At 39.5% G+C, this 20,718-nt stretch overlaps 1 protein-coding gene across 18 annotated transcripts in view; it reads left to right on the top strand.

Moving 5' to 3' along the window:
• SLC10A7 (solute carrier family 10 member 7) overlaps positions 1-20,718 on the top strand; it is a 133,921-nt gene that overhangs the window by 76,750 nt on the left and 36,453 nt on the right. For 7 of the 18 annotated variants that reach the window (XR_013394190.1, XR_013394189.1, XM_028743131.2 and 4 more), the window contains 2 exons: positions 10,660-10,695; positions 18,034-18,117. Coding sequence is in view for 12 of the 18 variants with exons in the window: in XM_028743131.2 (XP_028598964.1) it covers positions 10,660-10,695; positions 18,034-18,117 (120 nt within the window). In the remaining 6 variants the exon portion in view is untranslated. Of the gene's footprint in view, positions 1-718; positions 829-1,444; positions 2,027-10,659; positions 10,696-18,033; positions 18,118-20,718 lie in introns of those variants that run through there. The other 11 variants (XM_028743132.2, XM_028743134.2, XM_028743129.2 and 8 more) reach the window with 7 other exon arrangements.

The raw sequence follows: 20,718 nt of genomic DNA, 5'->3' as shown, positions 1-20,718 counted from the left end.
AAACATTTGATTACTTTGTAAATTCTAACCTGCATACATCCCATATTTTTCTTCTTTGATGTTATATTTACTACATTTTAAATATTACATATCTATGCTTCTAAGTAACATACAAACCATTCATCTAATCAGATTATGCTTGCTGAGGGCATAGGATTGCAACTAAAGCTACAGTGCTATGCACATTACCTGGAAGGAAGTCCTATGGAGCACAGTGGGACTTCTCAATTGATAAGCATAGGGCAATGAGCACAACATTACTGGGGGGAAATTACATTGGCTTAGTGCTATTCTTGTACCAGTGGGAGGCTGCATTGACACAACTCTTACCCAGTCGATGGTCTTTTCCATCCCTGATGACAGAATAGCTCAAAAGAGGCGGCATAAACTTAAAATGTTGTAATTGTAGCTAGTAGAGAGCCCTAGATAACTGTCCTTCTATCCCTATCCCTACAGACTCATTGGAGTGTAGGAGCCCAACTAACCCTGGAATCAATCATGGCACACTTTCAGAAGCAGAAATGCCCCAGCAAAGAAATATTATTCATGTGTCCTCTAACAAGACACACAGCATAGGGTTACATAACCCTACTACTGTGTCTAAAGCACAAGGAGCACACAAATTGGAACTTTGCCCAAACAGACATGCAACAGGTAGGGGATATGGTGGTGGGGTGGGGTTGGTGAAAGGGCAGATGAATGATGCTTGTCTTTTCAGAACCCTTCCAGATACTCTGCTTTTGAACACAAATGCCCAACAGGAACTTCAACTCCGTTTTTGCAACTTGGACTGCAACAACAAAGCACTCAGCACAGAAAAGCCAGCAGGTATAGCTCACTGCGGGAGTGGGGGTGGGGAGACACTATACTTCAAAGCAGGTATCCCTCATATCCTCCATTCCTTCCTGCCAAACCACCAAGAAAAGACACGGGTGAGGAGAGCACTATCATAAACTTCCAGTGTTAGTGTGTCATCCAGTGTGGCATAGTGGTTAGATTGTTGGACTAGGACCTGGGCATCAAGGATTAAAATCTCCACTCAGCTCACTAGGATGAGTTACTCACTCTCAGCCTAACCTACCTCACAGGGTTTTTGTGAGGATAAAAATGTGGCAAGAGGAGAACTATGTATGCCACCTTGAGCTCCTTGGAGTAAACATGGGATGTAACTCAAATAATAAATAATGTGGGTAAAGAGTTTACAGTGGTACCTCGGGTTAAGAACTTAATTCATTCTGGAGGTCTGTTCTTAACCTGAAGCACCACTTTAGCTAATGGGGCCTCCTGCTGCCGCTGCACTGCCGCTGCACGATTTCTGTTCTCATCCTGAAGCACAGTTCTTAACCTGAGGTACTATTTCTGGGTTAGCGGAGTCTGTAACCTGAAGCGTATGTAACCCGAGGTACCACTGTATTGGCTTTATGACCCTCCATTTACTCAACAGTTTGCAGCAGTGTTTCCTGCATAGGGTACACAGGACGAATAAATACTGTGGAATACCAAGAAACCTAGGTAAGTTCTCACCAGGCACGAATGAAAAGAATGTAGAGCACCATGCATTTGATGGTGAGCACCAGAGCTGGGCAGTGGTTGGTTTTTTTGTTTTGGTTACAGGACTAGAGGCAGGGGATCCAGAGTAGAGCAAACAGTAACTGGAGACAAGACTTCCAGTGCAGCTTCATACATTGAATTGGTGACTATTGTCCCAGTGACTTGCATTGTGCACTCCTCTTGAGATTGGGAGGAGTACCAAAGAGAGGTGAGTGCATATGGGGCATGAGGAATAGAAGAGCACGTAGTGGCAGCAGTACCCTTTCTCAACCAGTCTTCAACAGCCCTTACTGAGTACTTTAACCACTGGGTTGCAACTGCTACCCATTATTCATCACTATCCCTGTGTTTCTCCACAGGCAACCAGAATGTACAGAAGCAAGTGTCTCCCTCTTCCCATTGCCATGCAAACCACATGCAAAAAGGCCTACAACTGTAGCAGTGACCTGTGGGGAGCTATTTATACTTACCGTATTTTTCGCTCTATAAGACGCACCAGACCACAAGACGCACCTAGTTTTTGGAGGAGGAAAACAAGAAAAACATATTCTGAATCTCAGAAGCCAGAACAGCAAGAGGGATTGCTGCGCAGTGAAAGCAGCAATCCCTCTTGCTGTTTTGGCTTCAGGGATAGCTGCACAGCCTGCATTCGCTCCATAAGACGCACACACATTTCCCCTTACTTTTTAGGAGGGAAAAAGTGAGTCTTATAGAGCAAAAAATACGGTATTTTCTTATGTTTATCTTATACATTTCTTCCTTCATTGAAGGCAAGGTGGTATCTAGACAGCCACCCAACCAAGCACTGGCACTACCCAGATTTGCTTAGCTTCAGCAAGGTCGTGGTCTTGTGTGCCATCAGACCACAACCTTGGAAATTAGGTGCTTTGCTGCTTGCATAGTTCCTGTGACTTTGCAGAGTTTTCAAAGACATACAATAGGTGATGGATATCCCATGATGAAGAAAGCTACCTGTGGTACTCCTGTGTCCATCATGCCACTCTTGAAGGCACGGAGGTCCTGCAAAAGCAAGCAAATTGGTTAGCCCATTACTGTATGATGCTGTCAGAACTTAATTCCAGAAATGATGCTGCCAATAAAAGCTATGATTCATTCACCTGTGTTGCTGTTATTACTGATACGTTGCAAATAAGAGTTTGCTTCCCTCAAACTCAGCTGTCTTCATAAGGGAACACACAATGGGAGGGGGCAGAAGGTTCTTTACAGTACCCCACTAGGGCTAAGAGACTGCATCTTGACCCAGTGGTTTTGCCCATTGAACACCAGCAAGGGAAGCAGGATGGCCCCTGCAGTTCATGGTGCTGTTGGCTTTTCCTCCTAGGAATTGGTTTATGATAAATCAGGCTGCATGAATTGAAGGAGGAAATGGATGACATGTTCTGCTGAGGAAACACCACCTACTGGCAAGCAACCAGATGCATGTCCATGTGTGCGTTTGGCTGGTTGCAGTAGAAGGGGGTGAGCAAAATGACTGGTATCCTGGGCCTCACTGAGGCTGACAGTTGGCAGAGTGAGTATGTTAGTCCTTGCACCTTTCACTCCATTGGCAAGCACTCTGTCCCGTTTCAGGTGTGCATGTGTGTCTCCTCCCAACTCTTTCTCCTGGGAATCTAGCCCGAGATTGAACCTAAGATCTCCTGTGGTGTGTCTATGCTGTTTTCTAAGGCTAGAGCTCCATGTTGTTGAGTCCATCTAGTCCTGTCTACATGGCTTGTCCAGTAATCAGCATGCAAAAGAGCAACTAGAGCATGTCCCTAGGAGATTACAAAAGCCCCAGAACAGATTCTTCTTCTTCCTGCTCCTATAGTTGTGTGGTATAGTACTCAGTGGTATTCCTGGGTTCTAGATCTGCTTCCTCTCTCTTTCCCCATCCAAACACCTAGTTGTCAGTGGGGCACCCATACAATCATCTTTGCCCTTTGGGAGTCATCTAACCTGGGTGGGAAATTCACACTGGACTAGCCGTCTTTAAATAAATAAATAAATAAATAAATGCTGTGCTGCTGCCTTCTGTGGTGTGTAGCTTTCTGTTGTATGTGCCCCCACCCCTTGAAAAAAGCTTCCATCTTAATGCAAACACAAATATGAACTTGTTGTGTGCTATGCTCTGAATACACTGTGTGTGGGAAACTCTTTGGATCCATCCTGCATGTACGACTCCTGATCCAAATCTTTTGCATTGTGGTATCAAAGTGGTATGTTCTGGTGGAATAACATTATCATGGCATTTCTGCTGCTGTTGTGAGTTTATTAGTGCCATTCCTACAATGGCTAGTAGGGATGCCATTAGTTTGCAGTACCAGAATGTGTGGGTGGAACTTGTAGGGGTGCTATGGCAGTGCCTGCTCATACTGGTATGTTGGCTTTTGTTTTTCATGCTATTCTTGTGCACAAGTTCGTGACTACTTAATGTTGGCTTTGGTGCTGGCTTAGCAGGGCCAGAGGACTGGTCTGCCTGACTTACTAGCAGACATTCTGTGTGTGCACATTGTGTGTGTCTGGCAGGTGAAATTGTTCCCAAGGTGACTATTTTGTAAATGGTAGAAACACTATCCATTTCTGACATCTAATACTATTACTGTGTTTTGCATATGATGTGTCTAGCTGTGTTAATGATCCAATCCCTCCTCTTAAGAGACCACAAAAGATGCTGTCCCAGGGGAAAGAAAACCATGAAGCTTCCGATTGGGATTGGATGCCCAGGGCATAATCCCACCATCGAAAATTAAAACTGGCAGATTACGTCCCTTCTAATAAAGTAGATGTTGTCTCACAATTGCATTTCTGATTTTATAATCCAGTCATTAAAATACAAACATGGGACCTCTCTTTTTAAAAACCTTTTTTTATTTTTACCTTTTGTCACACTTGTCATTTTTAATTGACTTGGAATATAGAAGTTGCATGCATTTGTGAAAATATAATTAAGATCAACTTTTCATAGCCAGGTCCTTAGCCAAAAATGCAAAACAGATGAATGTTAGTTTAAGAAGAGCTGATTTAGCTAATGGCTGTCAATTCACAAAGGCTGCATTTATCACAAAAGAATATTGTAAATTATATCACATGTAAATAAACTAGATGCTTTTTCTCGCTTGATCTGGAAGTGTTTTAAAGTGTGAATTAGCAAAAAGAAAAATGGAAAGTACATGGGACAGAATTGTAAAAAAATTGGGAAATGCTGAAAATTGTAAACATTGGAAGAGAAAAAGACAGAGAATGAAATAATCATTTAGTATTTAAAATCTTTTATTAAACTAATGGTGCAAGGTGAAAAAGGCATACATATTTGGTAAAAGCAACTATGGCTATTTTGAGGAGCAGAGTAGTACTCTTATCTGTAAAATGTGTTTAGAGTAATATTCTTTTAAAAGAAAATAATCATGTCTGGTTTTTTCTTTTGTTTTTGTTCTGATGTTACTGTTTCATGGGAAATTAGTTAGTTGTCCCATAAAGGGATAAGATACTAAAATGGAAAGGATATATATCCTTCTTGCTTAGCTTGTTCTCTCTAGTGGCAGCTGATCTTCCCTGAGTAGATAAATGGGTAATTTCCCTTCCTCTGACTGCTCAGGGAAGATCAGATGCTGCCAGAGAGAACAAAATGAACTCGCCAGCAAAGTACAGTATAGGCTAGCCACTAGCCAATTACAAAGCTAGCCAGAGTGAGTGAGTGAGTGGCAGCAGGGGCTTTTTTCTCGCTGAAAGCACCATACAAGGTAAGGGTAAAACAAGTGATTTGAAGGTGTCCCCAGCTCTTTCTTTGATGCCGGGGAGGGATGGAGAGGTGACAGTAAAAGGCACAGAATGACTGCAGCTGGAGAGGCTGCAATTTTTAGACTACATACTTGGGAGCAATCTTGTAGTAGATCCATAAATGTCAGTGGTTTAGGGTTAGGGTTAGTAGATCCATAAATGTCAGTGGGATAGCTTTAATTCTCAGTCTCTGAAGAAGTGCACCCTTAGCAAAAGTCAGCCAGAGTGATTCCTTCCTTAATAATTAACTCGTGACTTAAAAAAAAAAAATCTTCATTGTGTTCTTGCATTGCAATCTGGTTTGGCAGATAATAAGGGCATTGTGCATATTTTTGAAAACTAAACACCTTCCCTATTCAAGTTAATATTCAAAACTGAAATAAGAAGTTAGTTTTTAATCTTCTGTAGGAAGATAAAAACCTATCCCTCAATGCCTCTTTTCCTTTCAGAAAAGCATAACTGGCTTTCCCAAATATGACATGTTAGATGATCCTCACTGTAAAGAAAAGTGCATTTACAGGTTCCTGATGTGACTGCTTCTACACAGAATCATTCTTTGTATGAGCATTTTGGGTCAGGCTGTGAATTTTCCTCTTCTTCTCCTTCCCACTAAAATCATTGAAATATATTCTGTCGGTCTTTCACATCAGAGGTGTAAATGGATTTCTTGAAAGTTTTCCTTCAGAATGGTAAAAGGCAATCACTTTACAACTTTGACTCCATTACGAGCTGCAACACAAAGCTACAAAGATACCACCCTAACTTTGAGAATACTCTGCTGCTGAGTGACCTTGCCTCCACAAGGGCAGATACTGTACATACTCTGTGCAAAAAAAATGCTTGGGCACAATCTCTGTATCTCTGTATGCTGCTTGTTTGATAGCACTTGCACAAGAAGCACAGTAGAGGGAAGAGCAGTCAAGTTTAAGTTTTGAGAATGGTTCTGTTTTACTGACGGCACTTTTGTGTGCCCTGTGGTGGAAATGAGATTATCCCCCTTTTTTCCTTATTTCTTAATGACACCAGCATTGTATGGTCATCGTTCACATACTGTACAGATACTTATATTTGCTTTCAGAATTTAGGCGTTTCATTATACAGTAGTATTACAGTATTGAAATTGCAGTACTAAGGAAGCAGTTCTGAACAGCACTGGTAGTATTTGGCTCCTGAGGAAACAGGCAAAGCAACACAACCTCTTAAAATATTTAGCTTTTAAAGCTTTTATACATAGACAGTGACCATTAGGCAATGCATTTGAGTTCAGAAGAGATGCAGTTTTTAGTTACACTGTGCAACTTTCAGCATACATTTGTTTATATTTTTAACAAAATGTAACCATCAAATGAATCTCTTGATATATAATTCTATATGTAGCAAAATATCTAGTTTGGGTCTGTGATAGGAATTTTATGGTCTTAGATATATGGTAATGTTCATAACTGCACATACATAGATCAACACAGGAAGACCAACCTAGAACCATTTTGATTCCTGACCAAATCCTTTCTCTGCAAGGTTAAACTGGAAAAGCCTCCCCATTGTCTCTTTCCTCACAAATCCTGTCTCAAGGATATGTCTGTTTGAATAAGGTGTGAGCCTGTGACCTGGCCCAGGAAATAAGTATTTTACCACTACAAAAGAATGGCCAGGCTCCCCAGGCAATCCAATCAAATAACTTGCCAGACAGGAGATAAACTGTGACAGGAGAAAAACAATTTAAATTTCTGTGATGTAGGTGGGATGTATTTGAGGGGTGGTCTTAGGTTACACCCCTTCTGTGATGTATGCATAATGTTTCTGGGGGTGGTCTTGATCTAGAGAATGGGAATTTCAAAAGTCTTTATAAGCCCTTGCACGGCATTTTGGGGGGTCCTCCTCTTTTCCTGCGTGTGAGGGGAGCACCCTGTTGCAACAGATCAATAAAGATCAAGCTTACTAGCTGCTTTGCTTCTCAATATTCTCTGGTTGGCCTCTGTTATTCTCTCCTACCAATAGGGAACCTACGTAAGGACTCTATATGGGCTCTTGGCTACCCCATAAGGGAAAAGGGCATATTTTTATTTACAACAGGTCCTCCCTAAATTTTTCATGTGCTTTGTTCTATATCACCCTACCCCCTATATGTTTTCATGTACATCAAAGCTCAATAAGTTGCTGATAAAGGCTTCAGACGCCTTGTAAAGACCGGTATTTTCTCCCAGGTTTTCCCTGACCCATAAAATCAGACCCTTTTATGTGTCTGAATCTTTCTGACTCCTGTTTTTATTTGTTTTTAGTTACTTTTGCTTTGCTTTTTTATTGGTTTCAGGTTGTATCTGTGTTTTCATGATATTGTTTGTTTTTTATATTGCACACCACTTAGAGATTTTAAAATATTAAGCTGTTTATAAATCCTTTTAAGTAAATAAATGCCATTTCCCCCTTAGATTCTAAATATGGGACAAGAGGCTCATATACTGTAAGACCCTTGGGTAATCGTTTAGGCTTAGCTGAGTATCCATCACAGAGCAGAATTTGCCCCTATAAATAACTGGCCTAACCCCACCCTATGACCCCCACAACACATGCCAGAGACCTGCAGGAATTATCCAGTGTGTGCCAATATTTCAACAAAACCAGCTGCCTGGAAACTGGTAGAACTGAAACAAGTTCTTCTCAGTCCTTTCCTGACGATGACTTTAAAGACATTAAGAAAGTAGATAGTTAAAATCTGTTGAATTAATGTAATGAAGGGCAAAACATATGTTTCAAAAGTGGTTTCTACTGTATAGAACAATCTCTTTCCAAACACATGTGAAATATAGATGTTTTGTGCTTTCTCCACAAACGATGAAAGAGTGAACAGAACTGTCTGGACATGTGTCACGTTGAAAATAGTTTTTCTCCTGCCTCCTCTTTCCTCCCCTCTGTTTTCTGGAAGCTCACCTGATCTTAGCTTTTTATCCCACCTTCAGACTTTCTGTTGTGAAAGTAAAAAGCATTTTAAATTTGAGCAAGCATATGGTGGCTGGGGTGAAAACCAATGTAAGGCCGGCATTTTATTAAATTGTATCTATTTCATTGTAGCTGATCTGTATACCAGTGTGTTACAATGGTTTGAGTGTCAGAATGGGGACTGGGAGACTCAGGTTGAAATCCCCACTCAGCCAGGACGCTCATGAGGTGACACATTCTCTGAGCCTCACTGGCTTGTTGTGAGGATAAGATGGGGGAAAGAGAAACTTTTTATATCACACTAAGCTACTTAGTAGAAGAGTAGGACAAAAATGTTCTCTATGAAATAAATAAGGGTGCACAATTATTAATCATGTTAAACATTTATATATGTTATAGTTAACAGTAACAAGTGCCCTTAGTTATCCAAGTGCCCTTTGCATTCATTGGTGAGAAAACTAGAGCAACTGAGTAGACTATTTAATCTGTGCATTTCTCCCTATATGTCCACAAATAGAAGGTCTGCATTCCAGCAGCCTCTCTGAGGAGCCCAGGTCCCCACAGGCTCTCATGTGCCTCTGGCATGAAATACAAATAAATATATGGTCCAAAATAGAAAAGCCTGTGTCCTGAACTGGTGTAAGGAATCCAGATTTTTGTTATTTTTATTTCAGTTCATAGCCTGCCCTGTCCCAAAGGTCCATAGCAGCTAACAGCATGTGCATTTTATGTAGAGCCCTTGCCTCACCCTTCTTCACAACAAACTTGTGAATGGAGGTCATGAATATTTCCTTTTACGAGTGTGGAACTTAAAACTGAGAATGACATGTCAAGGTAAATCAGGGAAATATGGTAGAGCAGGGATTTAAACCCAGATTAAAGACTGTGGACCACTTTGGGTTTTGTTTAAACACATGCACACACATATATACAGATTAGTCCCTGTGTAATGCAGAAAATTGTAATGCAGAAAATTATACCTAATAGATATACTTTTTGGGGGGGAATAACCTTAGTTTTTAATGGAAGGGCTAAATAAGATCTTTGAATTAATATGCATTAAGTAGCAGGCTGTTTTATTAATTTATGATAAGTATTGAAGTATGACGGAGTGGGTGAAGTGAGAATTACCATTTGCTGCTGTGAAAATGATGCTTGTCATGTTATCTCCCAATCCTAAAGCGTTGTCTTAAGCTTTGTCTTCATGAGACTTAAAATCTTGTATTATGCCCAGTGATCAGCCTTAAACCTCTTTGCTGTCACTGAAGAAAACAAATCTTTTGCCTTTCTTTGCCTGGGGGATGTGGAGAGCTGAAGTGGTCCTATGTGACTAAATTAGATGAAAGACTTGCCTTCCCACCACGGAGACACAGAGTCTAATCAAGTGAAATGAGTTCTGAGATCTCCACTCACTTCCTAGAGGATATCAGTTTACATTACAAAATCACGCGACACCTAATTCATCACAGTTGATGCAGACTTTACTCGAGAGAGGGCCACAGCTCAGACAAGGATAGTAAACCACCTGTCCCCTCTGTGGAAGGTGTTGATTATTAAGGCAGTGGGAAGCAATGGTGGGAAGGGTCTTTTGACCTGTATTTTATGTATTTTACATAAAAGGAGAGGGAGATGTCAGACTTAAAAGTGGAAAGATTTATACTTTTAATTATAGTTAACATAGATCATTCCCACCCCTTCATCTACATATGAAGCTAAACTTTTTCTTTTCTTTTTTCCAATTTTTAAAATTAAATTTTCCACAATTATAACAAAATACAAAAAGTGAAAACAAAAACAAAAAAAGAAAGAAAGAAAAGAAACATAGGGGGGGGGGAACCAGTACAACACATTACAAGAGAAATACAACCAAAACCACACCATAAAAAGAAGAAGAAATAATCTTAATACCTTAAAACCCAACCTTGCTTACATATTGATTGACTTCCTCTAATCCCTCCCTTCTGAATATTTGAATATAACAGCTTTCCAAGATCATTATTAAACAACAATATTCCAATTATAATCAAATTTGTTCACTTTTCTTACTATTCTAAATCCCATTTATTTAATTGAATCCTAATTTAATCCTAGGCCTCTTTGGTACTTTCAAGTAGTTTCTAAGTTTTTTATATTACAATATTTATTCAAATAGTCCTTAAATTTCCTCCAATCTTCTTGGTATTCCTCTTCTCTCTGGTCACGGATTCTTCCCGTCAGGTCAGTTAGCTCCGAAAAGTCCATCTTCATCTGCCAATCTTCCACTGTTGGTAATTCTTGTGTTTTCCAGTTTTGTAAATAGATGCCCAAATGTTTTTCAGGGTGATGTCTAATGTCTTCATGCTTCCATATTTGGTGTGGTGAAGAAAAACTAATCAACTTCTTGATTTCTTTCAGGGCATTGTGATAACTCCCTTGCTCCTGCTGCTTTTTGTGAGTATCTTAATACTGCTTTTCTTTCTGTCATCATCATAATCATCATCACATTGGCTGTTAAGTAGTGTCATATTGGATGTGGAAAAGGGGCCATTTTGAATGTTCCAGACTATTTTCAGTGATCAAAGTACACATGACTAGTTCTTGACAACTTTCTAAGTTGATATAAATAAAAATGTGTCATGGAAGCAGTTATCACCATGTGCTCATCTAGGTTAGCAGTTGCATTGATACCAAAACAAGGAGCAGCATTAAATGGCAAGTAACTTACTGGAAGATCTATCTTCTCCTATGTAGGCAGTATCTGCTCTAGATTTTGATTGGATTGGATTGGATTTCTTATACTCCTATGCTGCTTATCATTCAAATGAATCCCAAAGCAGTTTGCAAACAGTAAAAAACAGTAACATGTTAGAATGTAATAAAACATCATAAATACAGCATGGATCGTACGGAATAATTAACAAATCATCATTGAAACAATTACCTTCTTTATAACACTGTTAACAAAGCAACTACTAAAAAATAAACTAGACATCACAATTAAAGCAAAAGTCATATGATTATCAATACATTATTTATAATTTATAAAGCAGTATTAACCCCCTCCTGAAGGTTCCTCTGGCTGGAGGTTGGGCAGCAGAAGTGAAACCAACCACCCTCTGATGGCAAACAGATTTTGGGGGACGCTTAAACAATATAATGGAAATGTAAGACTTGGCAGGATTTTGTTTTTGGAAGTAACGGGATAAATGTGCTTTATATCTGTATAATTGAAAAAAGAAGGAAAATATATTTGTGATTTTCAGGTTGCCATTTTTAAGTACAGGATAGGGAATCAATGAATGTGTATATCTCAATCCTTGCCTACTCTTTTGATTGAGATAAACAATAAACTTCATTGGAGATATTAAAACACAGAGAGAGAGAGAGAGAGCGCTAAAACGGTGAACGGGTTTTTTGTGTGTTTATCAGGACTGTTATCTTGTATGATGACAAATTGCTAAAGCCATTGGGGCTATTAACCAAATTTTGCTCACATTTACCTGCTGCTGGCCTTCAAATCAGGAGGCATATTTGCTCAACCATCCATTAGTTTGGTTGAATTATATTCCTAGAATGAAACCAAGAGACTTTATTCTGTGTTTCTCAAATGTTGTCTTTGTTGCTTGGTGCTCTGTATGTGACTTTGAAAGAGGGATTTCAGAGGACGTTTAACAATATATTTAATACTTATTTCAACCCTACTGAAATAAGTAGCTAATTTCCCATTTGGTTTACATGGCTGTAGATGTGTAACAAGGGAGAAAGGAAATGACACAAAGAGAAAATCAGCTATGAATTATAACTTAGAAATCTCCAGAGAGGAAATTTTAGGTATGGTCTACTATATAGAAAATGTTTTTGTTTACCTGTGTTTAACATAGAGGGGTTTAAATATCCTAGAAAAGGTTGTAATTTAGGGTTCCATATAGTGAACTGAAGTGCTACCCTTAGAAGAACTAAGTGAAATTTCTTTATGCGTTGCTTAGCTCCCTACATATATTTTTCTGGTTCACCTGTCACTGACAATGCTGGGTAATACAGCAAAATTGGAGCATAAAGTTAGATGAGACTGCCAATGCTCCCTCAGCCTTTGACTGCACCAAATCCCCAGACCAAATGCAGCAATTACCGTAAGAAAAGAAATGTGGACGTTCTCTTCTGTCAAACTTGGTCACTTGTTCTGTCTTTGAACTAATGGAGGTGTGTTTCAGAATACATTAAGGGTAAAGGTAAAGGACCCCTGACAGTTAAGTCCAGTCGCAAACGACTCTGGGGTTGCAGCTCTCATCTTGCTTTACTGGCCGAGGGAGCCGGCAGTTTTTCCGGGTCATGTGGCCAGGATGACTCAGCTGCTTCTGGCGAAACCAGAGCAGCGCACGGAAATGCCGTTTACCTTCTCGCTGGAGCAGTACCTATTTATCTACTTGCACTTTGACGTGCTTTCAAACTGCTAGGTTGGCAGGAGCTGGGACTGAACAACGGGAGCTCACCCCATTGCGGGGATTCGAACAGCCGACCTTCCGATCGGCAAGCCCAAGGCTCTGTGGTTTACATCACAGAGCCACCCGCGTCCCCCTCAGAATACATTAAAGGTAAAGGGAGCCCTGACCATTAGGTCCAGTCGTGACCGACTCTGGGATTGCGGCGCTCATCTCGCTTTATTGGCCGAGGGTACAGCTTCCGGGTCATGTGGCCAGCATGACTAAGCCGCTTGTGGCAAACCAGAGCAGCGCACGGAAACGCTGTTTACCTTCCCACCGGAGTGGTACCTATTTATCTACTTGCACTTTGACGAGCTTTCGAACTGCTAGGTTGGCAGGAGCAGGGACCGAGCAATGGGAGCTCACCCCATTGCGGGGATTCGAACCGCCGACCTTCTGACTGGCAAGTCCTAGGCTCTGTGGTTTAACCCACAGCGCCACCTGCGTCCTTCCCTCTAAATCAAGAGAGTGTTCTACTTAGTCCTGTTCCTAATTAGTGGCATATCTTGGTGGTGGGAGGCAAGTCTCAAACCACCTTAAGGTTGTCTGCATTGGTAAGATGTTGATCCATTGGAATTATTTTTTAAAACCTTGTTCCTAATCCTCATATAAACACCTTCTTTTTGCTATCCCCTTGTAATCACACGGTATGCCCCTAGCCCTGCCTTCCGCCCCTAACCATGGCTTCAGTCTTGCCTCTTATATTGCATCCATCCCCTATTTCTATTTATCAAAATGAACTTAGAGATGCATGCAGACATGATTTTATGATATTTTCTGTTGTCTTGCACATAATGGTTGAAAGGTGTAAGGAAAGCATGATGAGTGAAGTTTTATGTGAAAAAGAAGTTTTTTGAGAAATTATGCAATCTTTAAAATGGGAGAAATCATTAGCATGCAAATATATTGGTAGTTATTATTATCATTATAAATTGCATTTTTGTGAAGTATGAAATCATTGAAGTGGCTCGTACAAGTTGTCAAAGTTCTTGCCTTTTTTGTTAGCTCCAGATTGTTTAATTGGAGCCTTCAGAGAATGTCTAGGCAGGTGATTCCAGGCCTGAGAAGCAGATGCAAGCACTCTATCCTCCCACTGGACATTAGGTATGGTGGCCAGGAGCTACCATACCAGATGAAACCTAGATACCCCCTGATCTCTCACTCTTGTCCACCAAACTCCATCTAAAGGCCAAATTAGGACAATTGGTTGCTTGTTGGGAAGAGTGTTTAACCTCTCCTGCCTCTGCTAATTCTCCTGCTCAAACCTCCTCAGTTCCATTTTCCTGCAACTGGGCTTCTTTGTTGTTTCAGAGCACCAGCTAGGGCTTTACAGGGAAGATTGGCAAGAATAAATTAGTGGGTAGGAATAGGATGAAACCCTTCCACCAATACTCTTCATTGGTGTTGTGAGGGTAGCAGGATATGTCTTGGTGCCATCTTAAAGACTTGACCACCTTCCTTTCTTGCAGGAAAAGGGGTGCTTAGACTGAGGGGATGGTGTACTTTTGACTATGTAAGGAAAGTGAATGTCATGAGCAGGATATTTGTTTGTGCCAGGAGCATGTGTTGATGAGGTTATATATGGGGGTTAATGAATAAAAGGGAGATTGGTGTTATTTAACTACATTTTACTCAGGGTAGACCTATTGAAATTAATTAACATGACTAAATTAGGCCCATTAATTGAATACCGTCATATGTGTATGTAAACTCCATGAATGTCCGTATTTTCTAGTAACAAAAACAATTATTTATTACTTGCATTTATATTTTGGTTTCCTGACCCAAAAAGGAGCCTAGAAGCAGACTCTTTAACTTTTACTTCCTATTCTGTACTGCTCTCTAAGGTTTCAAAGCAGCACAATAATGTGTATATTAATCGGTATGTGAAATGTAGTAAGATAAGAACTTCTCCTCCTAGATAGGTTTACATTTATTGATTACAGTTTATATTTTGTGCTATTTGCACAAAATTTATTACTGGCAGCTTTTAATACTTCACACTGCTTTGCTTCCACATACTTGTTAATGTAAAATGAGTAATATGAAGTAACTTGTTAAAGAAATGCTGAAGTACACAAAGGGAAGAGTGAGCACTTACAATAAATTATACATTTTGCATAAATTATTAATTTTCTTAAATGAATGGTATTAAATGTAAGACAGTTTTGTATTTGAAAGAATACTGTGACCGAACTTAATATTTGATTAATTCCTTTCAAGAAAAATATTCAGGATTTATGTTACCTTAATGATGGGGTTTTTTGGGGTCTCATGTAATTGTAACCTCACTTAAGAAGCAGTATCTTCCAGCTTTTTCAATTTTAAAAGTCATTTGTGTGTCTAATTAAACTTTGTTAAAGTGTTTCTGAGCCTTTGTTCCCAATTATACTCAGCTATATTCATATCTGTATGAAAATTTCTGAATAAGTGGAAAACCTAAAGAAAGTGATACCATTCATTCATCTGGTAGAAAGAAAACATCTCTACTGTACTTAAAAACACTTTCCACATGGGCTTAACCCATTCCAGTTGCTAATAGTGGATTTTGTTGACTCTCTTCTGTAGTACCTGACCCCTAGTACTTAATGTGAGCTATTGAGAATTGAAAATCAAGCCTGCCCCCATTCAAGGGCTAAACTCAAATGGCCCCATTTATGAATGACATATTGGGCAACATTTCAGCAGCATGCTGAGAATAAAGTCTTGAATGTGTGGGTTGTTGTTTTTTTTAAGTGCTCACAATACTTTGTATATCTGTCATGTAGTACTTCATTTATTTGAGTTCACTATCCTGTGTAATGTTAGTAGCACAATATTTTTGTATGAAGAGAAACTTTCCACTTCTTTGGCTTATCCCTTTTTCTTAATGCATTCACTCACTTTTATTGAAATTCTTTCATTTGTATCAGTCATTTTGACACTAATAAAGCGAATAGCGGGGTTTCCCACTCTCCTGGAATGAAGGCTGAGCTATATTTCTAAACCTGTGAGGTAAGAGGGTAGGATATGACAACAGGGAAAGAGAAAGATGAATTGTAATGTACATTTGGCCAGCGTTTTAGCACAATTTTTGTTTGCATTTTTCTGTTACGTTGTAACTTAAGGCTGATTCTGCAAGGGTGAAAATAGGATGGTGAGTTCATATTTAGACTTGATTATTTAACCATAGACTCAAAAGCATTTGACATGCTACCTTTCACAATATATGTTCATTCAGCCAAGCTCCTCCAGTGTGCTGGGGGGGCTGAGTGCATGTTGAGTGAGCCAAATAGACACATCTGAACATTCGCAACTGTCCTGAAACCCAACTAACAGAGTTGCATTCCTCTGGACCACTTCACTTAGATGTATTTTAGGAATATGTTACTAAGAATAATGTAGAAATCTGTCTGCTGAAAGAAGGACAGTGGGAAAATCTCCAGGGGTTTTTGTTGAACTGGAAGTTTGGATAGATTAAGTCAAATATATGAATGCTGTCCTATCACAAACGCAATAGGAAGCATTTGGAGATACTAGAGCAGCAGTATAAGGTGCTGTTAGCAGCACATATTGTTCCAGTTTTTAGTTTCCAAGCAGTCACCAAGGACAGCATCCTGTAGGTCACACTGCAGTTTTCTTACTTTTGAGTTTGCAAAGACCCTAATTACTCTCCCTTGGTCTGGGGTGACAAAAAGCAATACCTCCTTCTAACTAATTTGGTGTTGGGAAAATGTATTCCTGGCACTGCCAGTTACTAGGCTAATAGGCATAGTGTTGGATCCAGGGACACCTGAAGACTACAAACAGGAGCATCCTGGGAAATCATGGATATGGTGAATCTTCTTTTATTGGAATGCATTCCTGTATATCCCAGGAACTTCCTTTTTCATGTTTTTTGCAGAACTAGCAGGTACCATTTGGTAGACATTCCTGTCTACACCTTTACTGAACTGTAGTTTTATGTTTAGTAAAGCATATTCTGCATCCCTGTAGTGAAATATCTTCACACTCAGTTCTCTGTATCAAACAAAAGTGCAATCAGATGATTTCCTTTATTTATTTAAACATTTATACACGGGGCAATTGACAGCCAGTAGAAACCCATTTAAAACACTGAATCATAAAACCAGTGAGATTATTAAAACAGCAAAGTTTAAAGGAAAGTGCCAACATTTGGAATGGTGTTTGGAGACAGGTTGTGGATTCCAGATAGTAGCTTAACCACTGTATCCTTTATTAGCTTGAATTCCTAAAGATGTTGTAGTGTAGATTCTACAACCTCAATATGATTAGGAGGATGCAAGAACACAACCTGGCTTTCTTTTTTAAAAAAATGTTTACGCTCTGAGGAGCATAGCCCCGAGGACTGCCTCTGAAGTGGACTTAACGAAGTGGATGAGGGATTGCAATTTGGCACAACTGATATGAAGTGTTTCATCTGACTCCACTAATGCAATTGTGGCAGTTACAGATGCAGCATCTTCCTTGGAGAATACCACAGCTGTGATATTTGTCCTCTTTGCCAAAAAAGGAGAGAAATTGAACAGCTGGTCTGAGAGAGAAATAAGGGCCTGAAAGTTGATTTCCATCTGAGAACTCTGTACCAGGGCAAATCTATCCTGTCTTTTAGTGTTTTTGTTTTGTTTGTAAACTGGAATAGAAGTAAGGTCACAATTATTTTGCAAGCCATGGTTAAAACTAGTAACAATGTTTTAGAAAAGCCTAAAAACTAGGATACCCAATAAGGTTTCAGGACATTTTCATCGTATTTCATTTTCTTTATATTGTGCTGAGAAGCATGACTTTATGTTTTATCCTGTGATCTGGGGGTAGGAGACTTGCAGCCCCCTAGATGCTAGATTTATTACATCAGATTATGTATGTTCGTTGTATGGCCTTGGATGGGGAGCCTCCTATGTGGCTCTCCTGATGCAAGCAACATGGGAGATAGGGTGGAAACATGAAGAACTTTGTTTAACATGGGTGGCTAACTTGAGGCACTCCATATTGGACTGTTGGACTCCAACTCCCATGAACCTCAGCCAGCATAGCCAATGATTAGGGATGATGGGAACTGCATCTGAAGGGGCACAGATTCCTCATCACTAATATTAGCTGTGTAATCAGTATATAAGACTTGCAAAATTAGAACATATACAGTGCAATCCAGTACCTGTCTACTCAGAAGTAAGCCACAGTGAGTTTACACACATAAGTACAGATTTATACAGATTTATTTTTTATATATCTGGACATTTAAACTCATTGGTAATTCATTAGCAGTTAAATTTCCATATTAACACCATGCTTTTAATTTCTTTTACAGCTTGGATCCTCTTCCTCTGTGCCTTTCTCATCTATATTCTCACAACTGTTCATGACTGTTGTAGTTCCACTCATAATTGGGCAGGTATGTTTTTAATATACATATATAATGTTTCTAAAGTCTTATGGACTGTAAAAGAGAGGAGTCTGACACTTTGAAAAAGGCCTCTGGATAGTGACATTTAATAACAGAGAGATGACACTGTAATGCTCCCTGAAGCCACATTGATTTTACTTGAGAATGAGCAGCTGTCCCTCACTCCCTCTGATGAATCTTTTACATATCTATCTAAAAAAAGTGTTTGGGAACATGAAGTAGGGGAAGAAAATGGTAATCTTGGTGTAAATGAGCTGTGAAAGTATCGTAAAGGTCTGCAAATGACTTGATTTAGAAAGTCTTCTTGATGAAGCTGCACAGCTAATTGTTTCAAATCAAATGTGGTTCATTGCATCTAAGCATGTGCTAAAGTAAAATAGATTACCCAAGAACTAGTTGTGCTTGCTAAAAGAAATTAAGCATTTCTGGTTATCATTTTTCATGTTTGTTTGTTTGTTTGTTTGTTTGTTTGTTTGTTTGTTTGTTTATATGTGTTATATATTCTTGTGTAAAAAACTAAGTTTGTAAGGGTATATAATGCGTTTATTTATATTTTATTTGAGTATTTGTATACTGCATTTCAGGAACCTGCATGTGCGTGCATATATCCATACTGGTCTCAGGGCATATGTCAAGACCCAAGCAATTTGTGTAGGCCTCCCAAAGTGAAAATTAGGATAAAAATACATACATGCTATTATTTTAAATAATAGTGTATATATGGATTTTTGGGAGTATATTAAGATTCATGGTTTTGTACACAAAAAATAAGATTAATATTAGGTTATACAGGCGACTCCCCACTTATGTGGGGTTTATGTTCTGGGGGCCCCCACACATAAGTGGGGATAACCCACTAAAAAGCCTCTAAACATCCATTTTACCTGCTTTCCATGCTCTCCAGTACCTTTGCCTCTAGATTGCAAGACAAAGCAGGGAACAATACATCTGAGCCCACTGTTGAGTGGGGTATTGGGCAGCAGCAAGAGCTCCCACCCGCCATTTTAGAGCCCATAAGTTTTTGTAAAAAAGTTTAAAAAACATTTATTTCTGGAGTTTGGGCTCATTGACTTCCTCTTCAGGCCACAAGTCACAAGGATTTTCTAGCCTTCTCCCACCATTTCACAATTTGAATTTATTTATTCCAGTTAAGTATAAGCAGCTAAATTTTGCCCTGGGGCCCACTTTTTGTGTACTGCCTAAGAATTATTTCACACATGGATTTTTTCAGGGAAAATGTTTATCCTGTCATTTTTGAACTGTACTTGTGTTATAAGAATACAAGTAGGCCACTGCATGTACTTTACAGATAAGTGTATACTAAGTCTGGCTACTTTAATAACATGCTTGCACATTATACATATATGTATGAAGTTACCAATTATATTAGTTGCATGACATGTTGATGTTCAGGTCTTTTGACTCTAAAGTCAGAACATATTTCAGCTGTTTAATAAGCTAGAAGTTAAAAGCACACATTCAGAATGTGTGTATTATTAAGCTCCCATATAGGGATTATATAGTGAAAATGATGATCAAACACAAAGTATCCAGTTAGATCAAGGCTGCATGTTTACATCACAAAAGGCAAACTTAAGCACCCTATCCCCCCCCCCCCCCGCTTACCCTCACTCTGAATAGAGGGGAAAGGGAGGCATGTCCCTGTTGCCAGGCAGCAGGATGACATTCCTTTTCTTCCTGTATTGCATTGGTAGTTTCACTGCCCACTGATGTTGCATGGCAACATTAGATTCACCTCTAGTTCTTTATGTGACCTTTAGTGAAGGAATGAAAATTGAGGTGTGCATTTGAATGTGAATCCCCATATACCTTCTGCTGTATCAAGTTAACTCTACCCAGTTGGATTGAGAAATGTAGGAAGCCTCAGTATACTGATTCTCTACACTGACTCGCAACATGTACCCCAGGATTTTAGAGAGGAGTCTCCAAGCCACATCTGAAGATTCCAGTAATTGATTCTGGATCCTCCTGCATGCAGAGGATGTGCTGCATTGCTCCTAAGCTAAGGTTCTTCCCCGTGTGTTCATCTTCAACACCTGCCCTTCAATACTCAACCCCTTTACAAGCAGTTTAGTGGCCTTTCAGAAAAATATTCATGTAGAAAAGGCTTTGTTGAAGATTTGTCTTGACCTTATATTATTTCAGTGCCAGATAGATCTGGGTTGCAGTGTGCATGAGCCACAGTGATGTGCTGAAGCCAAATTTTCACAGTTCTGTACCACATGTGGTAAAATATTTCTGCATGATATAAAGCACTTTGTTCACCTGCCTCTAAGCCACATTGCCCTATTCCCCGGCCCCCTAATACTGGGACTCTGGACAAAGATTGTGGCCTCTTTTGTTTGTGTTGTCTCCTTCTAACAGGATTGTGACAGGTACCAGAAAAATGAGTACCATGACAGTATTTCCCTTCCCTTTTCTGCTGTCCTTCTCCCTTCTCTAGAACTAAGTGCTTGTGACAGACTTTTATTTTATGTTTTATTTTAAAGAGTGATTTATGATTAAAAGTTAATGAAATAGAATTTTCACAGTGCTTTTATTATATTCTACCAGTTTGAACATTTTTCA

Source organism: Podarcis muralis, chromosome 9, assembly GCF_964188315.1.
Source record: "Podarcis muralis chromosome 9, rPodMur119.hap1.1, whole genome shotgun sequence".
Lineage (NCBI taxonomy): Eukaryota > Metazoa > Chordata > Lepidosauria > Squamata > Lacertidae > Podarcis > Podarcis muralis.
Note: the sequence above shows the minus strand (reverse complement) of the source record. Positions and strands in the feature narration are given on the sequence as shown.